At 47.9% G+C, this 25,978-nt stretch overlaps 9 protein-coding genes across 9 annotated transcripts; 5 read left to right on the top strand and 4 right to left on the bottom strand.

Annotated features, from left to right (window-relative positions):
- Positions 1–593: 593 nt before the first annotated feature.
- TRV_06354 (uncharacterized protein) lies at positions 594–1,681 on the bottom strand (the record flags this gene model as incomplete). The annotated part of the gene is made up of 2 exons (XM_003019590.1): positions 594–1,008; positions 1,200–1,681. 2 exons carry the CDS (start codon positions 1,679–1,681, stop codon positions 594–596), a joined length of 897 nt encoding a protein of 298 aa, XP_003019636.1.
- A 1,037-nt stretch (positions 1,682–2,718) lies between these two features.
- Positions 2,719–4,756, top strand: TRV_06355 (uncharacterized protein; the record flags this gene model as incomplete). Its single annotated transcript, XM_003019591.1, has 6 exons — positions 2,719–2,986; positions 3,079–3,522; positions 3,600–3,889; positions 3,936–4,328; positions 4,405–4,631; positions 4,663–4,756. The coding sequence occupies 6 exons, from the start codon at positions 2,719–2,721 to the stop codon at positions 4,754–4,756; spliced, it is 1,716 nt and encodes a 571-aa protein (XP_003019637.1).
- A 1,198-nt stretch (positions 4,757–5,954) lies between these two features.
- TRV_06356 (uncharacterized protein) lies at positions 5,955–6,999 on the bottom strand (the record flags this gene model as incomplete). The annotated part of the gene is made up of 2 exons (XM_003019592.1): positions 5,955–6,642; positions 6,719–6,999. The coding sequence occupies 2 exons, from the start codon at positions 6,997–6,999 to the stop codon at positions 5,955–5,957; spliced, it is 969 nt and encodes a 322-aa protein (XP_003019638.1).
- Positions 7,000–8,273: 1,274 nt separating this feature from the next.
- Positions 8,274–9,729, bottom strand: TRV_06357 (uncharacterized protein; the record flags this gene model as incomplete). The annotated part of the gene is made up of 2 exons (XM_003019593.1): positions 8,274–8,812; positions 8,874–9,729. 2 exons carry the CDS (start codon positions 9,727–9,729, stop codon positions 8,274–8,276), a joined length of 1,395 nt encoding a protein of 464 aa, XP_003019639.1.
- A 1,466-nt stretch (positions 9,730–11,195) lies between these two features.
- On the top strand, positions 11,196–15,623 carry TRV_06358 (uncharacterized protein; the record flags this gene model as incomplete). The annotated part of the gene is made up of 2 exons (XM_003019594.1): positions 11,196–11,350; positions 11,417–15,623. The coding sequence occupies 2 exons, from the start codon at positions 11,196–11,198 to the stop codon at positions 15,621–15,623; spliced, it is 4,362 nt and encodes a 1,453-aa protein (XP_003019640.1).
- A 362-nt stretch (positions 15,624–15,985) lies between these two features.
- Positions 15,986–17,366, bottom strand: TRV_06359 (uncharacterized protein; the record flags this gene model as incomplete). Its single annotated transcript, XM_003019595.1, has 3 exons — positions 15,986–16,982; positions 17,129–17,280; positions 17,343–17,366. 3 exons carry the CDS (start codon positions 17,364–17,366, stop codon positions 15,986–15,988), a joined length of 1,173 nt encoding a protein of 390 aa, XP_003019641.1.
- Positions 17,367–17,918: 552 nt separating this feature from the next.
- TRV_06360 (uncharacterized protein) lies at positions 17,919–21,534 on the top strand (the record flags this gene model as incomplete). The annotated part of the gene is made up of 3 exons (XM_003019596.1): positions 17,919–17,927; positions 17,987–18,407; positions 18,512–21,534. 3 exons carry the CDS (start codon positions 17,919–17,921, stop codon positions 21,532–21,534), a joined length of 3,453 nt encoding a protein of 1,150 aa, XP_003019642.1.
- Positions 21,535–21,850: 316 nt separating this feature from the next.
- Positions 21,851–22,552, top strand: TRV_06361 (uncharacterized protein; the record flags this gene model as incomplete). Its single annotated transcript, XM_003019597.1, has 1 exon — positions 21,851–22,552. The coding sequence occupies one exon, from the start codon at positions 21,851–21,853 to the stop codon at positions 22,550–22,552; it is 702 nt and encodes a 233-aa protein (XP_003019643.1).
- A 1,634-nt stretch (positions 22,553–24,186) lies between these two features.
- On the top strand, positions 24,187–25,520 carry TRV_06362 (uncharacterized protein; the record flags this gene model as incomplete). The annotated part of the gene is made up of 5 exons (XM_003019598.1): positions 24,187–24,336; positions 24,407–24,443; positions 24,517–24,578; positions 24,656–25,032; positions 25,112–25,520. The coding sequence occupies 5 exons, from the start codon at positions 24,187–24,189 to the stop codon at positions 25,518–25,520; spliced, it is 1,035 nt and encodes a 344-aa protein (XP_003019644.1).
- Positions 25,521–25,978: the final 458 nt, after the last annotated feature.

A 25,978-nucleotide genomic window follows, 5' to 3' on the forward strand; every position in this document is an offset into this window, starting at 1 on the left:
GAAGTGGCAGTGTCCAAGCCTCACCATCACGTTGATCTTAGAGACCCCTATATCGTAATGACCCTCTGTAGATGCAACATGGGACTCTTTTAAAATATTAACTTCTGACTACTTTTTTGCCTAATGAGAAAAGAGATTGAAATAGATATTGCACGCACTGCCTCGGAGAATTTAGACTTTAAATGTATGGAATGGTAGACACTGACCAGAGCTACGAAAACTCACAATCAACAAGAGGTAAGATGAAGGCAAATTCGAAAATCGCCCAATGTTATCACCTCCAATCACATGGCCATCCACCATCAGAAGAAGTAATCGAAAAGAGAACCAAATCGTTGCTATACGCTTCATTTTCCATCCTCAACATCCTCGCGATTTATATGATGGACCTCAATCTTGTGCCTCCTTAATTGGTCAATCCTAGCAAATCCCGCGGTATTCTTACACCCAGGTATGTTGCACTTAAATGCTTTCTCGTGTTTTTGTAGATGTGTCCTGAGAATCTTGTTAGCTGTAGGAGCTGGGAGAAGCTTATCAAGATGAACGTAAAACAGAGTACATGGGACGCCATTCGTTATTATGGAGGGGCACACTTACTTAAAAGAGGAATTCCGCCCAAATATAACAACCTTTCCATCGCGGAATCCGCCCTTTGTGCATTTTTCACCATATGGGCATACCCAGTTCCCCACTCCACGTCTGTTGAGGTTGGGGTACGTGTTTTGGAAGGCCTCCATAGATACTGGAAAGGCCGTTTCCTCCGCTGCATTGTTCGTGCTCGAGCTCCACGAAACAGTAGGCGTAGGCGATCCTGAGTTGAAGTCAGGTCCCATTGCACAATTTGGGTTAATCTGACTACCAGTTGAAGAATTGTTGTTTGACCTGCAAGAAACCATAGCAGAAGATGCTGTCTGTAGTACATCCCCCATGTGATGGGGTGGGTTGGGGCTTCGCCGCCAGACCATTGATGTTTCATTGGCCATTTCCTCAAGTCTAGTTGCAAGTGTACTGTGCGCCATTAGTGAGCGTTCCATGATCAGTCAAGCCGGCAGATAAGTACTTATTCATGAATTCTCTGGAGAGAGCAATAAAAGAAAAACCCTAGGAGGGTAGAGTATATCAGAGATAACAGTTGATGAAACTATTGGTATACGGAGTTCTATTGCGCAAATAAGGTGGAAACACTCGAAGGTACTTACTTGAGGTCACGTTCCTTCTCACTCATATATGTAACCATATCCATATCGGAAAGATGATGCATTTCATTTAGTTGTTGGATATGAGCCTCGATATAAGTTTTTATATCTTCTGCCTCGACCAAGGCAGAGGCTATCTTCGACGTTAAAGCCATCATATCAACAAGGAACTCCCCAATCTCGACTAGCCTGCAGCTAGGAGCATGCGCAGGCTTTTTATCTGCCTGAACTGATGGCGCAGGTGTGGGACCAGAAGGCTGTTGTAAGAGTGCCCAAGGAGAACCGCCATCTCCGGGCGTTGATAAAGGCTGTGATCTAAGCCCTAAGTCGGGAACAGTAGCACCTTTTTCTTCACGAACGCTGGTATCGGACAAGTTTAGTTCGCTAAGCTTTGTTCGGATGATTTCTTGAAGCCATGGGCTAAGAGGCTGTGAACGTGACAGAAGTATGTTTGCTGGAAGATCGCTGGACGACATGGCAGCCATTTCTTGCATACATAGGCTTGGGACAGTGGTATTACTGGGCAGTGTTTACGCTGTAGGCGTTCTTATGTATGCCTCTCTCGCCACGTCCTGGCAGGCGGTTAGGAAACAAGTAGTAAGCAACCCAATGTGGGATGGAAGGATCGACTTCCCACAAGAATTTCGCACAGGGCAGGGCGACGAACGGGAGCAAAGCAAGGTGAAGCCCAGCCCGGCCATAAATATAGTCCGTGAGTGTCTGGGGTAGCTATGTACTTTGCTTCCTCTCTTAGGCAAATGGATGTACGGGCGGGCTGGATAGGTATGTACGTCAGGCGGGCATCAGGCAAGGCAGTGCTACTTACCCAGCCTTGTGGCCTGCTTCAGAGGGGAGAGATTGGAAGTCGGGCAGAGTGAGCAAGACCGGAAGATCCCAGTCACTCAGTTGGTCAATTTGGCAAACCCTGGGCTAGGGTTGACGAGGGAGGCTTATGCGCAGGGAGATTAACATAGTTACCGCAGCAGCATGTGTTTTTTTTTTAGCGAGCCCCCCTGTCCCAGCCAGCCTGACAAACTTGCATGCGCCCTTATCTCTCTTGCAGCTTCATGAACACCCACATGTATCCCTTGGTTGCCTCTTTCCTCTCGGCTTGCTGTCGTTCTCATCAATATCTTCATTATTATCAAAAGTCTTGTCGTCCCTCGAAATGTTGTTTGATGTCGTTTTTTCGCTCTTCGCCCAATGCGGATCCACTTGTTTACTCACGTGATTAAGATATGATTACTAATGTACACGTGATGCGGCTCATTGTTTGTCATCCGGAGCGGGCCTTTCACCGCCTTCCGAGTGCGGCATAGCGGGGCTGGCAGAATATATGTAGTCTCGGCTCAGCCGCAACTAAAAAGAGGCGCTTGCGGCTTTGTTCTTTCGACCTCGATCACCCGTTTCTTCTGGCGCTCTTGCTGTTGGATTCCTTTGCCATTCCACCCATGGCCCGAAAGCGCCTCGAGTGGTGAAGCTTGATCGCTAGTTGTATTCCTATCATGCGAAGAGAGATATTATGTCCCTTGCCAAGAAGCGTAGCTGGTGTGACGAAACCATGGATCCACAACAGAGGCAGTTCGCCAGCTACAACTTCGACCCGCCGAATTCAATATTTTGCAGCCCGGAAACTCTAATGGAGTTAGTCCAGCAGGACTCTGGAGGATGGAGCGAGAAGTCAGCGTTCAACACAACAAGGAAGATACAGGGAGGAGTTCCGCGGTTCAAACTTATTAGCAATGCTCCGTCCCAGGAGCCTAACCAAGGCGAATCTAATCAGTCGTTCCGTAAGATAGCTCTACCACCATGATCTCCAATCTGTCGGCGTTTGCGCATTCTTCGCTAACTTACGGCTAAGAAGAATTGTATTTCAGCACAGCGATGGACCCTAATAATATGTTCAATTTCAGTGACAACATGGAACACCAACCATTCCTGGGTCCTGCGGTAGCTCTTCCCTCCACGGCGATGGCTAGCAATCGGAAAGTTGAGATGGAACTTATCAACCCTTTCGCACGGAACCAGGACAGGAGACATAAGTTTTCCAGAGATATTATCATACCACCGGTGGATGGAGAAATTAGCAGTTACATAAAAGTAAAGCTTCGAGTACCTAAAAGTCAGAATGATGATCAGAATGCCTTACACGCTAAGCGTGGTTGCTCCAACTACCGAACGGTGATTCCGCTACATTCAGAAAGATATTCATATCCACGTCAAGTTAACAGAGGAATTTCGGTTATACCCTCAGCCATTCCTCCGACTATAGCCATGCATAGCGTCTTTGCTGAACATCAGTTTGATGGACAGTGCCTGAAATTTTGTATGCGTCCCTCAAGTCCCTGGTATGGTTAATGTCTTAGATCGTGAAGGGTGGTTAGTTAACCAAAGAGAGAACAGACCAAGCAGCATTTTGTTCCGGAAGAACTCTTCTTGCTGGAACTAATTTCTGGATAAAAGAGATATTAGCCATGGCCCAGCATGACGAGTGTGTAAAGCACGCTGTGGTAGCTTTGAGCGGCAGTTATTTACTGGATTATAACTCGCAGCAAGGCCTTCGTGACCGCGTCAACTATCATTATGATCAAGCTAAACAAATGATAAGCGTTGCCCTAAGAAGCAGGCAAAACCAAGACATTGGTCAAGGTGACAACCTTGTTGCTGCTATCATGTTGCTTCTAGTGGACGATGTGAGTTATCAAACATTTCTATCCGATTTTCTGCTGGCTTTTTAAGACGTGCGGAACAAAATTCAATAAGAAAGAAGCTGATGCAACTAAGTGCGTGAATTGGGAGTTGCGTATAAATAACGCCGAACCTAACTGGATATTGGCTGCGAGGCTAGCCAAGTCCATACTTGACAACTCGGACCCTGGGTACAGATACTGGCGGCCTGATAGCACCCAATATAGCGCTGCAAGACACGGCTATGCGAATTGGGTGGCTCTTGCATGCATTCTCAGCGAGCTTGTAACTCCATTAGCATCTCGAGGAAACCCGAATGCGTATGGTTGGCTCCTCGCAGGAACGCAAAAGGAGAGCTGGAAGATCAACGGCGGTACTGGTCTTTGCCCCAAGTTACTTCATATAATATCACAAATAACGAATCTGTCTGTCTTGGTGAAGGAAGTAAGTAACTGCGTTAATAATAGATTAGCTCTCCCAGATACACTGCCAGTTGATTTATGTCTGATCCTCGTTTTAGGATTCCTCCATGGCGCCCATCTATGCAGCAAAAGTGATCAGCAAAGGGCTGAAAACATTCCACCAGTGGTCAGAACTTTCTGATGGGTATCCAAGTGCGGAAGAGCTGCTTCGATCATGCGACCTAGACAAAAATGGAAAAGTACAGACAGCAACGAAAGTGACCGAGCTGACTGGAGAATCTTGGGTTGCCGCCGCCCAAATATACCTCCACTGCCGACTGTTGAGGTAAGGTTCCTCTTAAACTCGATCTACCCAGGATAGAATGGAGGCTGATAATAGACGTAGAAAACCTCGCCATCACCCAGATGTCCAAAAAACAGCCAAAGTTTTATGGAAATGCGTCACCATGATGCCATATTCAGGAACGCTGTTCACGTCTCAGGCTCCCTTTTGTCCTATTTTTATTGCATCCCTTGTCTCGATAGAGAAGAAGGATAGGATGATAGCCGAGGAGTGGTTCACAACCGTCGGACTGGAAGGAAAATGTAGATCAGTAAGTCAGCACGAGGTTCCGAACAGTTTCATATGTCACCCAGCCCTTAAACCTGCCCACATTTGAAAAATTACCATTCAATAGGCTAACGAGGTTTATTAGAGCGTTCCCCCGGTGTGGGCAGCAGTCCAGGCAATGTGGACGTGGATGGATGGTGGTGGGGTTAGCCACGTCTTCGATGAAAGTGTGCCAGTGCATAAAAGACCCTCCTGGTGGGAAAGTATGGTTGATCAGCTCATTGCAACAGTAGGTTATGTTAGTTTAACATAACTCTACCCTCAGCATGCCCGCGGGTGAATCCAGCTATTCAGTTCTATAACTAGTCCTTGTTCTTGTAAGAGAATTATATATAGCATATTTCAATTCTTTCATTGACTCAGCTTGGGTAGCCTTGGACAAAATGATAATGAAGGAGAATGTTTACCCTATCGATATATCGTCCTATTCAGAACAGTCTAGGAATTTATTTGAAGTATTCCGTAGAAAAATTCGCAATAAACTGCGCCTTTGGAACTCCGGGACCTCGGGACGTTTTCGGCTCATGTAATAAACGGATAATATATAATCCACCATGAGGCTCAAATCCATTTATTATGTAAACACGTGACTGTTTTGAACTTCCCTCCTTCAATTTTCTTTTTCTTACACAAGAAGATGCGCCAATAATAAGAATGACATTCAGCATCAAGCATCAACTAACTATTTGATCAACAACGACCAGCGTCTGTTCTAAATACAAAGGCGACATGCTGCAAGGGACTTCATCGCTTTACGTCAAGTCAAAGAAAAACAAACAGCGCTCAGAATGTTGAATATGCTAAACGGAATTCAAATGTCAAAACACCGCCAGGAATGGTCAAAAAGTGAGCACAGCCATCGAGATGCAAGGCGGTCTGACCGTTGGCCCTGGGGCGAGAAGGCGGATTCCACCTCGACTCCCCCCCCCCACCGGTCGCTACCTAGTATTTTGTGAAATCGGAATTCATTAAGAGATATTCGTCTGTATTGGTGGGAATGAGTCAGCAACGGACCTTGACATGAATTCAACCTTGGGATCACCTACAGAATGGGCGGTTGCCAGGGGCCTGCCATCTCTCCACCTCGGCGAAGCCCGCCATTTTAAACTGGCTCCTCATCCTCTCTGGACCGTACTTCCACGCCTCAAAAAAGTCGACACGTTCCCCCGCGGAGAAGTGAAGGCCAAGAGGGTGGCAGTGTACGTCCCGCCTAGCAATGATGGAGAATCGGTGGACTGTGTCTGGTGAGCTATCAATGCGGCCGGAGATTTGCCAGTCCTCCTCTTTATACCAATCACACCTCAAAACTTCGTTCGAGTATTTCAGGCCATTTCGAATGAAGCTATCCCAGACTCGTTGGGGATCATGGTACGACTCCCATAGCTCTGGCAGGTAGTCGCAGGCATCCAACCCTAGTAACATGAGATCGTTGCGGCCCATGACATGTTTCCACTCCTCCAGCCTGGAGACGGCGAGGGAGAACTCATCGTTCCCGAACATGGAGCCCAAGGAAAGGATAAGTTTAGGAGACTTGACAGGCCTTAACCAGTTCAGACCATCGCTGAAGTCGCCCCAAAGGCCGAAGCATCGGACATAATGGAATTCTGGGACAAGTTGCTCCATTGTCTGTTCCAATGCCTGCTTGGAAAGATCAAGAGCAAAGTATTGCACTTCTACTTTTAACTGCTCAAGGTGCGCTAGAAGAGGCAGCACCTTTCGGGTATCCCTTCAAGAACTAAATGTTACCATTTTATTCAAGAAGACATGATGTCAGATCAATAATATATAGGGCAAATACATACCCGCTACCCATGTCGACGATTGTGCATCCCTCCACTATCCAGTCCGCTATCTGGTCCTTGAAGGAGTTCAAAAGGTTTATTTCATCCTGGGTTTGTTGGTATTCCGGCAAATGAGTGATGTCCTTCCAGATCTTCAATCCTCTAGTATTATAGAACAGTCCCGTTGGAAGGTCACGAGGATTTCCACCATTTGAACCTAGGAATTGATACTCTGTTAACTCCTTGAGTGAGCTTTCCAAGCGGCCGCCTCCAATGTCGATAACCGTCCCTGCCTCACACATGAGCGTGCGGGTATCCTATATATGACATACACCTATGTTAGATTAGGTATCTGAAGGGGAGCAAAAAATATTCTAACCTCGCGAGGGAAAAATGAAGGCATATTGATCACAGTCGATGGTTCCCCTCTTTCGCACAACTAGAACGGCTTTGAAATGCGACTTCGGCAAGAATCCCTTTGACGTATGCTGGTAGGATTGAGCTGGGATTGACAGATATCAATACAAAATGTGGTGAGTGTAGTAGCTGACATTACCATTACTTGGAGATATTGAAGAGGTTTTCGACCTCTTTTATATTCCACTGACCTACATTCAGGCGGCTGTTTAACACCAAACGCCTGGACTACGGTGCAAGGCATACAGCTACGAATAATCATGGCAGAAGAAGCCTTTAGCAGGATCGAGAAGTAAGGCGGATGAGAAAAGATCGTATTTTTTGCAATCCCACGCCTCTTTCTGTCGTGTTTTGTGTGTATTGTTAAACCAGTTTGTGCTGAAAACACGGCGGAACAATGCTTCAACAAGGTCGCCTTTGCCGCCTTGAAACATGATTGGAGGGAAAGGCCGCTTTTGACTAGGCTTCAGGCGTTTGTGAAAGTCGCTCTAGTGAGGCGAGAGGGAGCCTTTACTGCCTTGCACTTTAGTTTACTCATCAATTTTTGCATCGCGCTGACGCCCGTCGTCTAAGAGAGGAACGAACTACTGTCGATTTAGCAGCGATCGAGAGACCCTGCGTCTTCTATGCTTATCACGAGCCCTTCGTAACCTGTGTTCGTGTGTTCGTGTGTTGCGGCTGTTCAGAGGTATAATCCCTGCTACTACCACGTTGTATGGTCCAAGATATTTCTTTGTTATGCATGTCATCTCTCATGCTTCTAAAATAAACCTGACAAGAGTAAGACTGCCGGAGAACAACGTAGCCCCGAATATTACATTGAAGATCCCTTGTTCTACATCTATTTGTATAACTACATGGTTGACCACGTTTATATCAATAAACAACTGAAAATAGGACTGTGGTGGCTTGTGCTTATGATTGAAGCGAGATAGCTATGCATAGAATATTCGCGGGTGTCGAACGGCCAATAACTAATTTAACTGGTTAGCTGTGGAGCTGCCTAGAACGCTCAGTCAAACAGTCCCATGTCAAACTTATGTCTGTATGTAAAGAAAAGGATCGCGCCCAGCACATGTACGTATAAGTAACGATCCATACATTAAGCCTCCTAGGTTGCCCTATCAGAAAGGCTGGCATATCGATCAATAATCAAGGCCTAAACTACTCCTTCAAGGTCCCTTGAAGGCAAATACACAGCACATGCACCTCCACTATTTGCCCGATCCCATGCCCACCGTTTAGCCATACCTGGGTCCAGCTTCCCTTTGATCATCTTCTCCACGTAGCCCCCAATACTAGGCATAAATTTCCATGCATGAAACGATCCTCCACTCGCAATATAAAGATTCTGAGAACGAGGATGGGCGCATATAATAAAATCTTGATTTGGGGTTACAGCATCCCTGCCTACGGTTAGTCGATTACTCCGCATGTGATAGAACTGGCAGTCATACCAACACATGCGGTAGAATTCAGGAACAAGGCCACCAATATGCTCGCCATAAAGCATATCCTTGACGTACTTGACCTCGTTTTTCAGCTGGACTGGGACATCCAAAGTCCAGGTGCTGGAGGTCGGATCCTCTGGCGGAGCAGAAATGCGCCGATGTGAATCGTTATGGTAAAGCATATTGGTGAAACTTAGTTCATGAGTGCATTTCAGCAACCTAGTTTTTCCGGGGGGTATGCTTTCTCCTATGCATGATTAAAATCAAGCAATCCAAGTCAGCGTCAAGAGGCTAGGGATAGGACAAACCAGGGGTAACCCCAACAGGGTTCACCACAATCGGCGCAAAATCAAACTTTCCCATCTGTTCCGTAGGAACACGGTAAGCACCCATGATTGCAGCAGCAGCCACCATCCTGCCTCCGACTTGCAATGTCGGTTTATCCGGAGCGCTATTGGCTATCAACCAGGCAGTATTCGCTCCGGTGCAGAGAATGACATGCTGTGCACGCAAATCGAGCCCTGTAACTGTTCGTGCACCAAGACAGCTGTGCCCAGTCTCGTCAAACAATAGCTTATCAACAGCGTGGGGGACATATTTCACACCCAGCGCAATAGCGGACTTGATGACATTTTGCAATGCGTTCTCTGCATCACCCCATCCTGCCTCTGGGCTGAACAGACAAGTTTCCACCTTGTCCAGACATGCATTTCGGAAAATGCCACCGAACCGTTCCTTGGCGGTAGCTGGTTCGATTAACTCGATGGGAGCGGGCTGAGAAGTAATGCTGGTATAGTTCTCCGCAATCTTACTAGCATGCTCCAGCGTTGTGGGTAATAGCATGCCCACCTGGTTAAAATAAGGGCTAAATATAGGATCGGATTTCCACAAGTCCATGGCTTCTAATGCGAGGCGCATATAGAACGGGTCCGTATATTCTGCGCGAATGATCTTGTTCAGGTCATGGGCGGCTGCTGACGGGCAAGGGGATGGAGTACGGTCTAGCAGGGTGATGTTAGAAGCTAACGAAGGATCAGAGCGAGCAAGCTGCAGTGCCGTTGCGGCTCCAAAGCAGCCAGCACCGATAATCAAGTATGACTGCGGAGGGCTCGAGTTGCACCCAGAGGGGGGAATCGATGGTTGTTGGCCAGGCCCAGAACCCATGGCTATGGACTAGTTATATAATGTGTTAACTAGTTGAAATAGTTAACAAGATACCTTACTGGTTAAGTCCTTTTAATTAGCCAGACGAAAAACAAGATGCTCCCTTGCTCTTCATCACCAGTATACACCACCAGAATCCGCTTGTTGTTGCTTGTTGGCCAAAATCGAAGTTTGGTGGCAGCCATGCGGAATGACCAGCTGATTAATAAGATTATTAGTCATCTCTGAGGTCAGCAGAAATCAACCAATCAAAAAAGTTCCTCGGCTAAGGACGGTGCCTTGGGAGGAAAATGGCAGTAAAGAGGATGGAGAGAGATGCTAACTGGCATTCTACTCTTGATTTATGGGATGTCTTGCTTAATGATGCACAAGCGAGCCTATACTACTACATGCAAGTTTTGCTTCAATAGTCACCTGCCACAAATCAGCTGCTTAACCATCGGATAACAACACCACTCTCGGATAGCATCCCGGCCAGGGTCAGGCCAATGATTGATGAACGATCTAAATGTCAACATTGAGTTGTTCACGGTTCGACGGCCTTCTCGGGTAAGATAATGAGATATATATATATTTGGCTTGCTTCATACAGTAGCATTGTCGAGATTTTGAACATTAAAGAGTTGCAAATATCGTGTCTATATGTCGTACCAGTGTGGTAAAATAATCCAGGTTCATGTCGACAAACCGGAGACCCCATAACTGCCATATCCCCGGCTACAAGGTGGTGGCTGGATAATTCCACCCTGCATTGGGGATGGGGTAACTCCATGGTAGCCGGGATCAGCTCTGGTGCTACTGTTCCAGGAATCCTGCAGTACTCCGCTTGCCACAGTAGTTAGCCCGTCGAGAATTGTGTCTCTGACAAGTAAAGATGAGACGAGATAAAGCAAAGCTGACGTCGTTAAAACAAGAAGAAAAGGTGGTCGGTGCGTTTTATATGCTTATATAATCGACCACTGCGGCGGGAAGCTTCCCGTCAACCTTATTTTCTTCTTTCAATCACCGTTTCTTCTTTCTTCCCTTATCCTCCTTTGCTCTTCACCATCTCGAGCCGCCACCACCAATAGCCTCAAGCAGCGAAGAATAGCTGCACTCATCGATGGTTTGGCTCACCGACCCCCAGCTTGTTTCGGAGACAAGGATAGTTTACAAGGTTGTCACTCGCTGCCCCCTTTTACATTTCTGTATGCCGTTACTAATTGGCTTGACCAGCGATCCACCCACGTTCTTGCAGCCGTCGCGCGGAGAGGAGAGGCATATCAAGAAGTCAATACGGGTAGTTCATCCGCAAGAAGAGCAACAAAGAGTCCCGCGCCAATCGCGCCTTTATCCTTCCACGGGCTTGCCCGGATTTAACCATGGCTACCGCGGTGTCGCCCCGCCAGCTCGAGCTCGAGCAACTCTCCTCCTCCTCCTCATGTACCCCCTCTTGTCCACAATATCCCGCGCACTCGCAGTACACAATGGCCGATTTCGCTGGTACCATCTTCCTCTTCTTCGTCCAGGTCCTCCCCGGGCTGCTCTACTCGGTCATTACCTTTACCACCATTACCGTCCCAACAGCCCTGTTCACCCTCTTCTCGATGAGTTTAACCTTCACAATGAATTTCACGACTTTGTAAGTCCCAGCCTTTTCCTGCATTACTCTATATACCCACGGCTCGGTGATTAACAGATAATATAGACTATTAATAACCCTCTTCCTCGTCTCAACAATCAGCTGGTTCGTCCGCTATCGGTTCTTGAATATGTACGCTCACCTCCCCCCAGAACCGCAGCGGCAGGAACCACAAATAGACCTTTTCCCAGACACCCAGGAGGGAGACTCAAAGCCGGGACTCGCAAACTATCTAGATGAATTTTTGAGTGCTATAAAGGTCTTCGGCTACTTGGAACGGCCGGTCTTTCACGAATTAACCCGGACGATGCAGACTCGAAAACTTATTGCGGGCGAGACACTTTTGTTAGAGGAAGAGAAAGGGTTCTGTCTTGTGGTTGATGGCCTTGTACAGATATTTGTCAAGTCGGCGAGGGAGCGTGGTAAGGATGGAGAAAGTTCTGTGGAAGACTCAATGGAAGAGGAAGAAGAACAGCATCACCGTCATCACCAGGGGTACCAGTTACTCACAGAAGTGAAGAACGGCGCATCCATGTCCTCTCTCTTCTCCATACTATCTCTTTTCAGTGAAGATGTGAAGCTCCGCTATCAGGAAGGGGAAGAGCCTGCTTCACCCAGCCCTGTAAGCCCTTCACCGTTCGCCAGCAGCCCGCGGTCTTCCTTCCAAGACCGCCACCATCATCACCGCGACATATCCCTCCCATCCAACGGCGGACGCCTTCCTACAGTCCCGCCCATGACATTAGACGATACCAACTCCGCCGCTCATTTCTCTACAGCTCACACCCCGCCAACTTCTTCCGCTCAGAATCGACGTACTCCAAAGCGTCCGAGAACAAATTCCGTTCATCCAGATATAGTTGCTCGCGCTGTGGTGGATACGACCATTGCCATAATTCCTGCCAGTGCATTTCGTCGTCTTACTCGACTATACCCCCGTGCGACAGCCCATATTATACAAGTCATTTTGACTAGGCTGCAACGTGTGACTTTTGCCACAGCCCATTCATATCTTGGCCTCACTACAGATGTCTTGAGTATAGAAAAGAAGATGAACAAGTTTACTTCCTTTGATTTACCCAATGATCTCCGCGGGGCGCCACTGGATAGACTCAAACAGAAGTTTCAGAGAGCCGTACAACGTCTTGGGCCGGAAGAAGGCTCAAAGGGGATTGCTCTACACAACCCTGGTGTCAGTAATAGGCGGAGATCGAGCAGTTCTCTGCGGAAAGATGCTTCATTAAGGGCCAAGGCGTCTGCCGCAAACGGGCAGGCTACATCACCACCCACCCCGCCTATCACTGATAAAGAGGCAGCAGGTGTAAGCCCCGGAGATTTGCTTTCCACCATTCAGCTATCTAGATTTGGCCCACGGCATGGTATCGATCGACGACTCGCTTCACGGAGTATTCTCCTCGACTCGACTTCAACTTCTGGAATTAAAACTCCGATGCATACTTCCCCCGATGCCAGTTCACCTGCAAATTCCATTTTTAATTCACCCTCTACTGTCCATGTAAACGAAGATAGCCTCTTCCGTGAATCAATACTCGATTGTATGGTGAAAGCATTGGGACTAACAGCAACTACGCGGGAAGCTCTCCCACTTCCCAAAGGTTTTGGGTCCGCCGATGGCTCTCCACATTTGGTCTCCTACGATTCGCGGAAACAAAAAGCGGTGTTTAACAACGCGTTTGGCTACATAGATCCATATGAGGCGTTTGGGGATGGTGACTCCGAATCTCAGATGAGCATTTCTGTTACAAGCGCAGGCGGTACGCCGCCAGTAGCCAATCTGAAAGCCGAGTTGAGCAATGAGATCGAAATTGTCTACTTTCCCAAAGGTTCAGTTTTGGTGGAACAGGGAGAGCGTAATCCGGGATTATACTACGTTATCGACGGCTTTTTAGATGTCGGTATCCCGGTGAATGACAAAGGAGAAGACCTGATCGGTCCATCGAAGAGTAACATTCACTCCGAACCGCTGCTTCCCCTTAGAAGACCATCAAACGTCAATGCACAAAATCAGCGGAAGAAGACCTCCCGTCGATCCCTATATATGGTCAAGCCTGGGGATTTAGAGGGTTACATTGGTTCCATAACTTCATATCGATCTTTCACGGACGTCACGGCGAAGACGGACGTGTATGTCGGTTTCTTACCGCGAATATGCCTTGAAAGGATTGCCGATCGGTACCCGCTTGTACTTCTCTCTATGGCGAAACGATTAACCAATGTCCTTCCTCGTCTCCTGCTACATATCGATTTCGCCCTGGAATGGGTACAGGTCAATGCCGGCCAAGTCATCTATCACCAAGGAGACGAGAGTGACTCTATCTACATAGTGCTAAATGGACGTCTACGATCAGTTCTTGAATCTGGTGATAACAAAGTAAGCGTGGTTGGTGAGCATGGACAAGGCGAAAGTGTGGGTGAGCTTGAAGTCATGACCGAAACAACTCGTCCTGCCACTTTACATGCAATACGAGATACAGAACTAGCCAAATTTCCCCGTTCGCTATTCAACAGCCTTGCACAGGAACATCCTGGAATAACAATACAGGTGTCTAAACTGGTTGCTCAGCGCATGAAACATCTGATCAACACCAAACTACTTGAAGCCGGTGGTGAAAAGGCTCATGATGAAGCAAGCAGCCTTACTTCAACGCTGAATCTACGGACAGTCGCAATCCTTCCTGTGACATCCGGGATACCAGTTGTAGAGTTCGCAAGTCGTCTCCTCAGCGCATTCAACCAGATAGGAGTTCCAGATGGGGTTGCCTCGTTACACCAGGCGGATATCTTTAATCATCTGGGGCGCCACGCCTTCAACCGTATGGGAAAGCTAAAACTTTCACAATATCTTGCTGACCTTGAAGAACGGTATGGGATGCTTATATATGTCGCTGATACTAGTGTCAATGCCCCTTGGACGCAAACCTGTATCAGCCAGGCCGACTGCATTCTTCTAGTCGGTGTTGCTGGAGCCTCACCTAGTATTGGTGAATATGAGCGTTTCCTCTTAGGAATGAAGACAACAGCTAGAAAAGAACTAGTTCTGTTGCACGCAGAACGATACTCTCCACCTGGTCTTACAAGGCAGTGGCTTAAAAACCGCATGTGGATTAACGGTGGGCATCATCACATTCAAATGACATACCGTGCTACCCCTGAACCTGCACTGCCACAGATCAAAAAATTCGGTACTGTCCTCAAGCAACGCGTGCAAGTTATTCAGGCTGAAATACAAAAGTATACCTCACGACGGATCCGCCAGGAGCCTCTATATTCTGCAACAACTCCGTTCAAGGGGGATTTTCACCGACTAGCACGTAGATTGTGCGGCAAGTCCGTTGGTTTAGTGCTTGGAGGAGGTGGAGCTCGAGGTATTGCTCACATAGGAGTTATCACAGCACTGGAGGAAGCCGGTATTCCAATTGATATTGTAGGCGGCACATCTATCGGTGCATTCATCGGTGCACTCTACGCTCGTGATGCGGATGTGGTGCCTATGTATGGTCGAGCAAAGAAATTCGCAGCCAAGATGGGCAGTATCTGGCGATTTGCATTAGATCTCACATACCCTTCTGTCTCCTACACAACGGGCCACGAGTTCAACCGCGGGCTTTTCAAAGCGTTCACCGACAGCCAGATCGAAGATTCCTGGCTTGAGTTCTATTGCAACACCACGAATATCAGTCAGTCTAGATCGGACTACCATTCTTCAGGCTACGTATGGCGCTACGTACGTGCATCAATGTCACTAGCAGGTCTCCTTCCGCCGCTCTGTGACGAAGGTAGCTTGCTTCTGGATGGCGGATACGTGGATAATTTGACTGTTTCACGCATGAAATCCCTCGGTGCAGACGTCATATTCGCCGTGGACGTGGGTGCCATCGACGACAACACTCCACAGGTATATGGTGACTCACTATCTGGATTCTGGACAGTTCTCAATAGATGGAATCCATTTACTAGTGTCCCTAATCCACCCACTCTCTCCGAGATCCAAGCCCGTCTTGCCTATGTCTCCTCCGTGGGCGCACTTGAGCGGGCAAAAAACACCCCAGGATGTCTTTATATGCGCCCACCAATTGACTGCTACGGGACTCTGGAATTTGGCAAGTTTGATGAAATATACCAAGTAGGCTATCAGTATGGAAAGGGATTCCTAGAGAAGCTCAGGAAGGAAGGCTCTCTGCCAATGCCAGAAGAGACCGAAGAGAAGAAGAACATGCGGAGGACTATGGCACCAAGACGAGCGAGTATTTAAAGGGCGAAGAAGAGCAGGATGGATGCCAGGGAGGATATATATATTTCAAGCCAACTTTGTTCCTTTTTCTCATACCTCAGCATCATTCTATATACCCAGCCGGCGATACCCTATATATGGAATCATGTCATTTCAATGGTTCATCTACGGAGCATTAGCATGAATACTGTAAAATACTACATACAATGTTATTAATTTACCGTGCTCTTTTACTAGCATTACTAGGGCGGGTGCATAATTGAGGTTCTCGAATAATCAATTAGTACACAACAAAATGAAATTACGGTCAATAAATAATAATGATAATAAAGAATAAATCACTACAACTCCAACCGTGATGCCAATAATGATGTAATTTTCTCTTAGCCTAACGGCTCTTCTTTGATGCCTGGCGAGCCTTTTTGACCTGGCTCCATCTCCGCATCACTACTCCAATCTGCATCTTCGCCCGCGGACAAACCTTCTCCCTCATATACATCGCTGCTAACGCTCGCTTTACGGCCAATCTTGTTCCCAGGGCTATCGCCATCTGTGGGGGTAGAGGGTTCTACCACGACAACCGGTGCCGCTGGTCTTTGAGGCATACTCTCACTCCGTCTACGTATATGTTCTTTGCGAAGCATATCATGAGTAGCGGTATCCTTTTTCTCCTCGCCGTTCCAACCGCCACACCCAACACAGCGCCATCGTCCAACTTCTTCCAAGGTGCGAATACCAGGCGCAGCTTGTCCGTTGACTAACCTGCAGTGGACACATATCAGTGCCAGGCGGTTTTTTGGCAGCGTTTCATCTTCACCAAGGAGAACGTCAAGTATCCTGTCATACCACTGTGGCTGACGGGGTTCAATATTCTGGGTTGGAGGGAAGGCACTAGGATGAAAACCAGGCTCATCGGGAGGATGGTGCGGTGGCTGCTGTTGCATTTGCGCTAACTGTAAGCTGGATGGGCTCGGTGGGTTTGACGGAATAGGAATTTGTTTGCGATCGTGTCCCTGTCCCATGGGGCTTGAAGGTAGAGAACCGGCAGTTTGTGGTCGTCGAATATTAGCTGTAGGAGGGGGTGTCATTTTGGTTCTTGGTCCCTGGAAGGGGAGAGAAGTTCGAGAACGAGGACCCTTGCGTGAGCCTCCATGCTGATTCATCCCTTCCATGTCATCAGCACCTTCTTGTGGAGACGGGGACCTCGGAGGCTCCGCGCCATATTTCTCGAGTAGTTGCAGAGTAGAGTTGTATTTCGTAGCTTCTTTCAGCTTTTCAATAGTCTCGTCACGTTGTTTCTGCAGTTCTTCGAGGTATTTCTGTGTCTTCGTGATTCGATACTGGAAGAACGCTGCGCCTATCCGCCGAACTGTATATATTCTATAAATCCAGGCATGTAAGATATAGCACACCAGAGGTAAACAGAATCGGGGGTATCATACACTACTGGGCTACCTGACAGGGCCGTATACTCTACAGGCCCCCACCGTTCCCAACCTAACACCAGTGCCGCAATGAGTGCATACAATATGTACGCAAAGGTAGTATACAGCGTCCAGAGGGCCTTGAACCGGCGAGCACGTTGCCTGTGAACCTCTAGTCTGCCATTTGACTGTGCGATCTTCTCAGACAAGCCTGCGAGTGTCTTCTCAAATGACGCTGGAGAGTTATCCGGGCCCTGTTAACTCATTATTAGCTGCTGTAGACCTAGTTCATGTACTGCGAAAAGATAACACTTACTCTCCATGGCCAGAGGGACACCATGGTGATTCCGTATCAGCGATCCTGCTTCATATCAGCATGTTAAAATGGCCGTTCGGTGCTGTACCATGGTCTTCTTGAGCTTTTATCCGCGTGTTGGCCGTGTTAGAAGCCATCACAGACGTTGCTGGCATCAAGAAGAGCCAGTTGGTGGCTGCTGACTAAGCACGGCCATTCTACAGAGTTATTTGCTTCCAGCAGAAGAAGCACAAGTAAACATTTATTCCAACTACAGCGCCAGGTATATACTTGATCCTAGAGCTACGACGGAGTCTTCTTCTTGTGATTTAAGGGACATGAAATTGTTAGTCTGTAGGTTGGCAAGGCTGCAGTACTTATACCGGCGCCAGGGATCGAGCTGTTTCGTCTAAATAACTAATTGGCAGGGTGCTCAACCGGATCTCAACAGCCAGCCTTTTTGGCCATTGTCAGACATCCCTATAGCAACTGACAGCCACTCGCGGAAGTTCAGTATTGGGGAGTGCGGGATAATTTGTACGCGATCATCTTCTGGATAACCCCGAAAAAGGCCACTGTTACTCGAAAACGGCCGCAATGTTCCAGGTGAGCTCATGCAACTGCGACTAGGAGCTGCGACTCAAGCTGACACAACTTGATCCCAGCGTATCCGCGGTGCTATCGATGCTAGGATAGCTGAAGAACAGGCCCGGCAGCGCGCCAGTCAGGAAACTCTGTCCCGTTCGAACTCAGCGGCCCGAAAGTCGAACAATGCATCCCCATCTCAACGAACAAGCCGGATAAAACAAGATAGCTCCGGAATTCCATCCCGTGGACCAGACCCAGCTGAGTTTGATGGCGAGGCGATCACCGGAGACGATGAGCCGATGGCAGAGACCTCCTCGTCTAACCAAAGTTCTGAGAAGGGTGGATTTGGGAACCCAGGGCAGCAGTCAGGGCAGCAGGCAAAGGGAGATGCTAAGGAGGCATCTACAGCCGGGTTGAAGGATGGGTCCGTGAATGAGTTACCCACCGATATCCGAGTGAGGCTGCGAAGGCTGGATAAGCTAGAGGCCAGGTATCAAGGTATGTATAGGTATGATTCTGCGGTTAGGATCCTGTGAGTTAACAATCACATAAAGAACTGCTCAAGGCTTATCGAGCTGCACACGCCCGAGTCCTGACTATAGAACCGTTCGAAACTGCCCTCCGTGAAAATACGCCTCTTACTTCTATTACAGATCCTCGTGCCTTAACTGAATACCTGAATCAGATTTCATTAAAGGGTGATATGGTGGTGGAAGAGTTGAAGCGGGTATCGTCAGAGCGTGATGAGTTCAAGGCTAAGGTAGAAGCTACAGAGAAATCTGCAAAGGATGCTTGGGATGAGGTATCTAAACTCAAGAGCAAAAACGATTCCGCTGGAGGGAGCCAGGTGGAGGACAAGGATGCTACACAGGCTTCGCCGATTAGTCCACCGGGAGAGACTTCAGAAAATCCGAAGAAATCACCGACCCCTTCTGTGACTTCTATGGCCACCGCTATCCCTGGCTTATCCATATTTTCTCCAAAAACGAAAGCTGTTTCTTCGCCGCCGCCAGTCGAGGAAACGGAGGAGTTCTTTTCCTTCGACAATGAGATACCACGGCTAGAGTCCGAGATAAAATCTCGTGATAAAGAGATTACTGCGCTCAAGTCTCAGATTAAGACATTAACAAATGATCTCGCCGTGGCTCGCGAATCAACAGAGGGCATGGTTCATAGCTTGGAGTCTGCTACCCGCGAGCTTAGCGGCCTGCGTGAGCACAAAGATCTACAGGAAGCTAAGCTTGTGAGCCAGGAGTCATCCTTCAAGGAACAAATCGCGGCCTTGGAATCAAAATTGGCATCAGCTTCATCAGAGCTAGATAACTCTACTGCGGAGATTGGCAAACTGAGGTCTCAGATCAAAGAGACGGAAGAAGAAATGAGCCGGATAAAGGCAGATCTGAATGCTCAAGAGCAGAGCAAGGCAAACGATAAAGACGCTAGCAAACGGCTAGAAATACTGCAAGGAGTTGTAACAAATCTGAAGTCGCAACTCAAAGAAGCCGAAGACACAATGTCATCCTTGAAGGTAGAGTTGTCTGCTAAAACAGCCGAAACAGACTCTCTCAGTGCTGTTGTTAGCTTCATTGACAAGGGTTTGGATGATAATGAGATGTGGAAATCTGCCAGGGATCGAATTTCCCATGGTGAGTACGTTGATTTCGCAGAAATTAAGAGAAGCATTAAAGGGACAGACCCTTCGAAGCCCACTGAGGACGTCAATATTCCCGCTGCTACTAATGCTACCCCTGCTGCTGCGACTTCAGGGTCCAAAAAGAAAAATAAGAAAAAGAAGAAAGGGACAAAGCAAGAGTCTGACGAGATTGTTGAAGTGTCAAATGCCAATATACCTCCGCAAAATTCTGGCACCATCAGTGATCTTGAGCTTAAAATTCAAAAACTAGAAACAGAGATCGCGGAGAAGGATGCTGCAATCGATCGTCTCTGCTTGAAACTTAAGGGAGAGGAGAATCTACGCGAGGAGATAGAGACCCTGCAAGATGAAGTGGTAAGCCTTGGACAGGACCACGTTGAGGCAAAAGATAAGGTCAAGGAGTTGCTTGCAGAGAAATCTGCTCTTGAGAAGCGTGCTGCAGAATTCGAAAAAGAGATATCTAGTCTACGGTTGAGCTCTACACAATCATCAGATGCTGAGAAGGCTCATAAAGGTTTGTCGGTGGAGTTTGAGGACCTGAAGTCAAAAGCATTGATTCTGGAGACGGACCTGAACGCTGCTCAACAGCTGGCGGCTTCTAGGTTTAAAGATCTCTCCGATCTTCGAGACACTCTGCAGAAACTACAGCCTGAGCTACGCTCCCTGAGAGCAGAGTCAGCAGAGCTTAAGAAAGCAAAAGAAGAACTGAAGACAAAGACATCACAGGTGTCAGACCTGGAGCATAAACACGATGATCTACGTTCAGAAATTAAGAGCCTACAATCCTCGATTGAAGAGAAGGATTCTGAGGTGAAAACACTGCGCCAAAAGATCAGCCAGGAGACTAATGGAAGACTGAAAGCAGAGCAGGCCCTCGAGGTAGCGCAAGGCGATTTGCGTTACTCTGAAGGGAAAAAGCAAGAGGCGATTGAGGCTAACGAGAAGACTCTACGTGACCTTACAAAGACTGAAGAGGAACTTCGAGCATCACAGTCTAGGCTTCGTGATGTTGAGGAACAAGTATCCCAGCTTAATAGAGATATTGAACAGTTACGTGATGACATCAAGCTGAAGACAGCCCAGTACTCCAGCGCTCAAAGTCTGATGAGCAGCATGCGAGACCAGGCATCAGAAATGGCAATGCAGGTAAAGGAAACAACTGAAAGATGCGAAAGTCTAGAAGAAGAGGTTGCGGATGCTCATCGCCTTCTATCTGAGCGGTCTCGTGAAGGAGAAACGATGAGGAGGATGCTCTCAGATATCGAGATGAAGGCAGACATAAAAGTGCGGGAACACAAAGAGAGACTCGAAGCCGTCATTGAAGAACGGGACCGAGCCGAAGACGAGGCAAACTCGGTAAACCGAAGAAGAGCCCGAGAGATTGAGGAGTTAAGGACGAAGGCAAGGGATGCGGAGAAAGCCCTGAGAAGGATAGAAGAAGACAAAGACGAGGTAGAGCATGCACAAAGGGAGTGGAAACGGCGACGAGGCGAGCTGGAATCACAGCTGGAACGCTCTAACCAAGAGCTCGCCGAGGTTAAAGAAGCCATGTCACACTTGCGGGATGCGCTCGATGAAAGCGAGCGCCATGCAAGGGACCTAGAAAAGGAGAAGGCTGCCCTCCGCCGGTCTATTGAGGAAACCAACCAGCGCCTCGAGAAGCTCAAGCGGACCAACAAGTCCCTCGCTAGCGATTTGAAAGCTTCCCAGCTACCGAACAAGCGCGGGATTGACTCTGGGAACAGATCGCCGCGCTCCTCTCTTGAATCGGCGAGGCAGCGCGGTGTTACTTCTCCGCCCCCAGGCACAGGCAGCGGTCGAAACGGCTCGATCACCCGGAACGATACACCTACTCCGATTGACTACGTTTACCTTAAAAACGTATTGCTACAGTTCTTGGAGCAAAAAGACCGAAACCACCAGAAGCAATTGATCCCAGTTCTTGGGATGCTGCTGCATTTTGATCCGTAAGTTGTTCACCTCTGACAGTTGGGCTGAATATTCAACTAAGCTATTTGCTATCTACAGAACGGACGAGCAGAAATGGATGTCGGCTATATCATCACGATAAATGTAGCGCCTGCTGTAATCTGCATGACTCACATAGCTAACTAATACGATGTAAATTTCGGCCACAATCCGTATTGCTATTTAGCCTCTTGCTTGAGCGCAGTCAACCTTCTCAGCAAACCTCGGATTCTCTGTCAAAGGGCGTGAGTGTCAGTTCGAGGTTGCGATAACTAACGGGTATTTGCCACAGGTCGGTTAGTATTCATGTAGGTATATAATGGCCCAAACACCCGGGATTCTTTCAGCAATACTGAATTTCTTCCCGTTAAAGAGAAGAAACCTAGTTATAGGCATCAAAGCACAGCAAAGCATCAACCCGACAGCATGGCTGACCAGCCGATTACCAGACTTGCGACTGAAGACGGTACGAACACACGCGGCTCGGTTCTTTGATAAGGAGGGTAACTTGATAGTTGAGCTAATCAGACAAGCAGACATCCCGATCATCCTGCAGTTCATCAACGAGCTCGCAGAGTACGAAAAGGCACAGCATGAAGTCCAGGCCACCCTCTCTTCGCTAAGGGAAACACTCTCGTTCCCGGACTCACCCAAACGAGGCTCTGTCTATACGTTTCTCATTACTCCACCTGCCACCGAAGCTGACAGCAGTCCGAAACCCGTGGGGATGGCCCTCTTCTTCTATAACTACTCAACCTGGAGATCAGCGCCCGGTGTCTACTTGGAGGACCTTTACGTTCAGCCAGCCTATCGAGGCAAAGGTTACGGCTTCAAACTACTACAGACACTCGCCCAAGAAGTCATTCGTATCGGAGGGAAGAGACTTGAATGGTCCGTTTTGAAGTGGAATGAGCCCAGTATCAAATTCTACAAGTCCATTGGCGCGGCACCGAAGGATGAGTGGCTGGGAATGTGCGTCTCCGGTGATGCATTGAACAACCTGGCTGGTCAGGGTCCATAATTCGGCATTGACACTCATCCTCTAGATATTGTACATGAACCAGTTGATTATCACAGCCTTCTACATTTGGAGTACTGCAAAGTAATACAGGCTATAGAGTGTTTTTTTGTGACTTCAGACACATCCACACTTACCACAAATACGGCCAGAAGAAGGCCTTTTCTTTCTTCACTGAGAAGCTTTGGATACATTAGGTCTAGAGAAGCCTACAGCTCTCTTTGAGCTTGTCATCTCCGTCATCGAATGACCTCAGCGAACTTCGGTGATTCGGAGAGCCTCAAGGCAAATCGAGTTCTCTCTCCTGCGCTGGACCTGATGATTCCCGCTTTTGCCACCGCTGGTCCCCAGAGCTGGTCTGTGATGATAGCTTTCGGAGACGACCTGTAGTTAACCTTGACGGTCGACCTCCCCGCATAGTTAGTTGACGAGTCAGCCGACAGCTTGAGGCTGTGAAGAATGGCCGAGCTACCTTGGAACCGTTGAGCAGAGGACGGCGAGGACGGGGACGGCGAGCTGGCCATCAAAGCGGTTGACTGTTTAGTCAACTGTTTAACCGCCTTTGTCCTTCACGAGCTTGCAGAGTTTGTCACATACGAGACCGTCGACTGGTCCATCCATTCATTCAAGACTGAAGTCTAACCTTGTGCAAAGGCTTACGCTGTTCTGATATCAAGGAAAGGTAAGCGAAAAGACAAAGAAGAGAGAACCGATGGTTTTACGGTCGAAAGCCTGTGCGTCAGGTCCTTGGCTAACTTACTTCTTAGATATGACTTACTGAACCAGCCCTTGACGGCCAGAACCGATTTCCGTTGAGATGAGATATCATGACCTCAGCGATGTATGACCTTGTGCTTTTGCCTCCCTCCCCTGGCGGCAGCTGGGAATTCTCCTTGCAGTCGGTGCCAGGGCGAAGCTACTCTTCTGCCCAAAGTCACTTGACATGAAGCACTCAGTCTGGCCGCAAAGGTGTACATGGCTATTCCTTCACGGCGGGATCCCATCTCCCGTAGTCCTCAAAGGGTTGCTCTGGCTACACCAATATCCCGCTTGTTCCATGTATAGAGGACTAGCTGCCGCTCTGGCGCATGCCTCACGCCACAAGTAGCAGGCACATCTAAGCGCATGGCAAGACATCTCCTTTGTCTAGAAGAAAGAAGACAAAGCATAAAATAGAAAGTAAGCGTTAACTCTACTTTCTTGTCTGTGGGGGTAGAACCAAGTTTAGATGGTGGCCGAAGCTTGTGGAGAAAGCGGATGCGGTATCCAGCTAGCTAACTATATATACCTACAGGCAGTTATTTCACGGATCCCATTTTCGATGTTTCTTCGATATTTCAATTGCTTTCAAGAGATAATCAACCGTTGTCACCTACTCAGTACCGTACTAGCTATCTTTGGGTAATTCTACAGCGACATTTTGCACAGTGCGGAACCAACACAAGATACAGGCGGAAATGCTCACCTCTCTATCTGTCTTACGTCTCTATTCGACAGATTACTTGACGTCTGCAGGCTAGAGGAGCAGACCGGAACAGAAGAAACCGGATAGTTGTTGACACTCAACACCAAACTGATACCAAGACTTCTACTTAATACCTATCACCAAGACCCATTGTTGATCGGAAACCGTAAAGATGGAGTTCCCCGCTGGTGGAGTGATAGTCATCGTTATCAACACCATATTCACTTCGCTCGCGATCATCGCCGTGATCCTCAGGTTCTACGCCATCCAGGTCATTGGTAGGAACTACTATATGAGTGACTATCTTATAGTCCTGGGTCTGGTATGCCGAAAATGCCCTATCAACATTTTACCGCTATGTGGCTAACACTGGCTGCTAATGATATCTGCAGATCTTTACAGTTGCCACGGCAGTCCTTGCAATGGTTGGTAAGTTAAGGAGTCTATCAGCTTCTGGCATGGCGGTTGCTGACATTTTATTGCAAACGCCTAGCTGTTATAGATGGCGGCGCAGGCCTACACATGAACCAGGCGACCGACCGTCAGCTTCTGATGTTACTGAAGGTATGAATAAAATGATAATTTGCATCTTATCGTACCACATAACGCATTTATGAATCTTCACTAACCCGGAAGCATAGACATTCGTTGCAGGGCCTATAATATGGTCCACGGCTACAACATTTATCAAACTTTCTATCTTATCCTTCTACCACAAAGTGTTTGGCTCAAAACAGTCAATGAGAATCGCTGTTTATATTGAGAGCACTGTCACTATAGCCCTCTACCTGGCCGGAATCCTAGAGCCCTTCTTGCTCTGCCGGCCGTTCAACTATACCTGGAACAAAGACGCACACGGAACCTGCGGTAATGCAACAAAGGCGTATCTAGCTATAGCTGTGGCCAACCTGATCGTCGACTTGTCCATATACCTGCTTCCAATACCCGTGTTGTGGAACCTGCAGATGAATTTGGTTAAGAGACTAGCACTGTGTGGTATATTTGCCATCGGTCTAGTGTAAGTACAATCCGCCCCTTTTATTAAGCGTACCCATGTTGATGCTGATACTCCCGGCTAGTGTTTGCGTTTTCTCTAGCCTTCGGATATATGCCGTTTTGACTCTCAAAGTTAATGATTATTCCCATTCTATGATCAAGGATGTAACTTTCGGCGGCTTGGAGGTTGAATTGGGTGCAATAAACGCTTGTCTCCCATTCTATCGACCGCTTGTCGCCAAATATATCCCGAGTCTCAAGTTTGATCGCAACTCTAGCAGAGGGTCATATGGTAGCGCAAAATCTCGGCCAGGTCATGTCCCCTGCAGTAGTGAGGGCGGATCCCGGGACTCACGTGGGTCACAAAACCCATTAAACCCTCCAAGCTGCAATCCTTATGTTGATGAAGTAGTTGGTGATCCATATGCAAATGGAGATAGGCATATCCAGCTGGACGATAGCTCGCTAGAAAAGGGAATTACCCAGGAGCAAAGGCCTACCAGCCGTTGATCAAAGGCATGCAAGTCCCGCACGATATTCTCTTGATCATCCATACCACATTATCAGCTCCACGAAGCCGGCCAAAGCTACCATCATCCTCGCCGCAGCCAGTCGTCCTTCCGAGGTATTGTCCATGTCGCAAATCCAACTCGAAAGTTGGCTCCCAAGCACCGTATTTCTTGCGAAGCACCGCCCACTCAAAATGCCATATGAACCAAACATCAGCCACATGATGGCAGTTATCTAGGCACTAGCAGGCAGCGTCCGGAGCTCCCTACCTATAGTGCTTACCAAAGCTTAATTGGAAAACCTCTAGTATGATGGCTATGGCTGGGCCTTGTGGCTTTCGGATAGCCATCCAAAGACTGATGGATATTGTTCAGTAATAAAATGACATTATTCTGAGCGTTGATACCCCTGTTGCCTGGATCAATTGCTAAATAAAAATATTCCACATAATATCAAAC

Source organism: Trichophyton verrucosum (assembly GCF_000151505.1).
Source record: "Trichophyton verrucosum HKI 0517 chromosome Unknown contig00695_1.f1.exp, whole genome shotgun sequence".
In the NCBI taxonomy this organism is placed as follows: domain Eukaryota; kingdom Fungi; phylum Ascomycota; class Eurotiomycetes; order Onygenales; family Arthrodermataceae; genus Trichophyton; species Trichophyton verrucosum.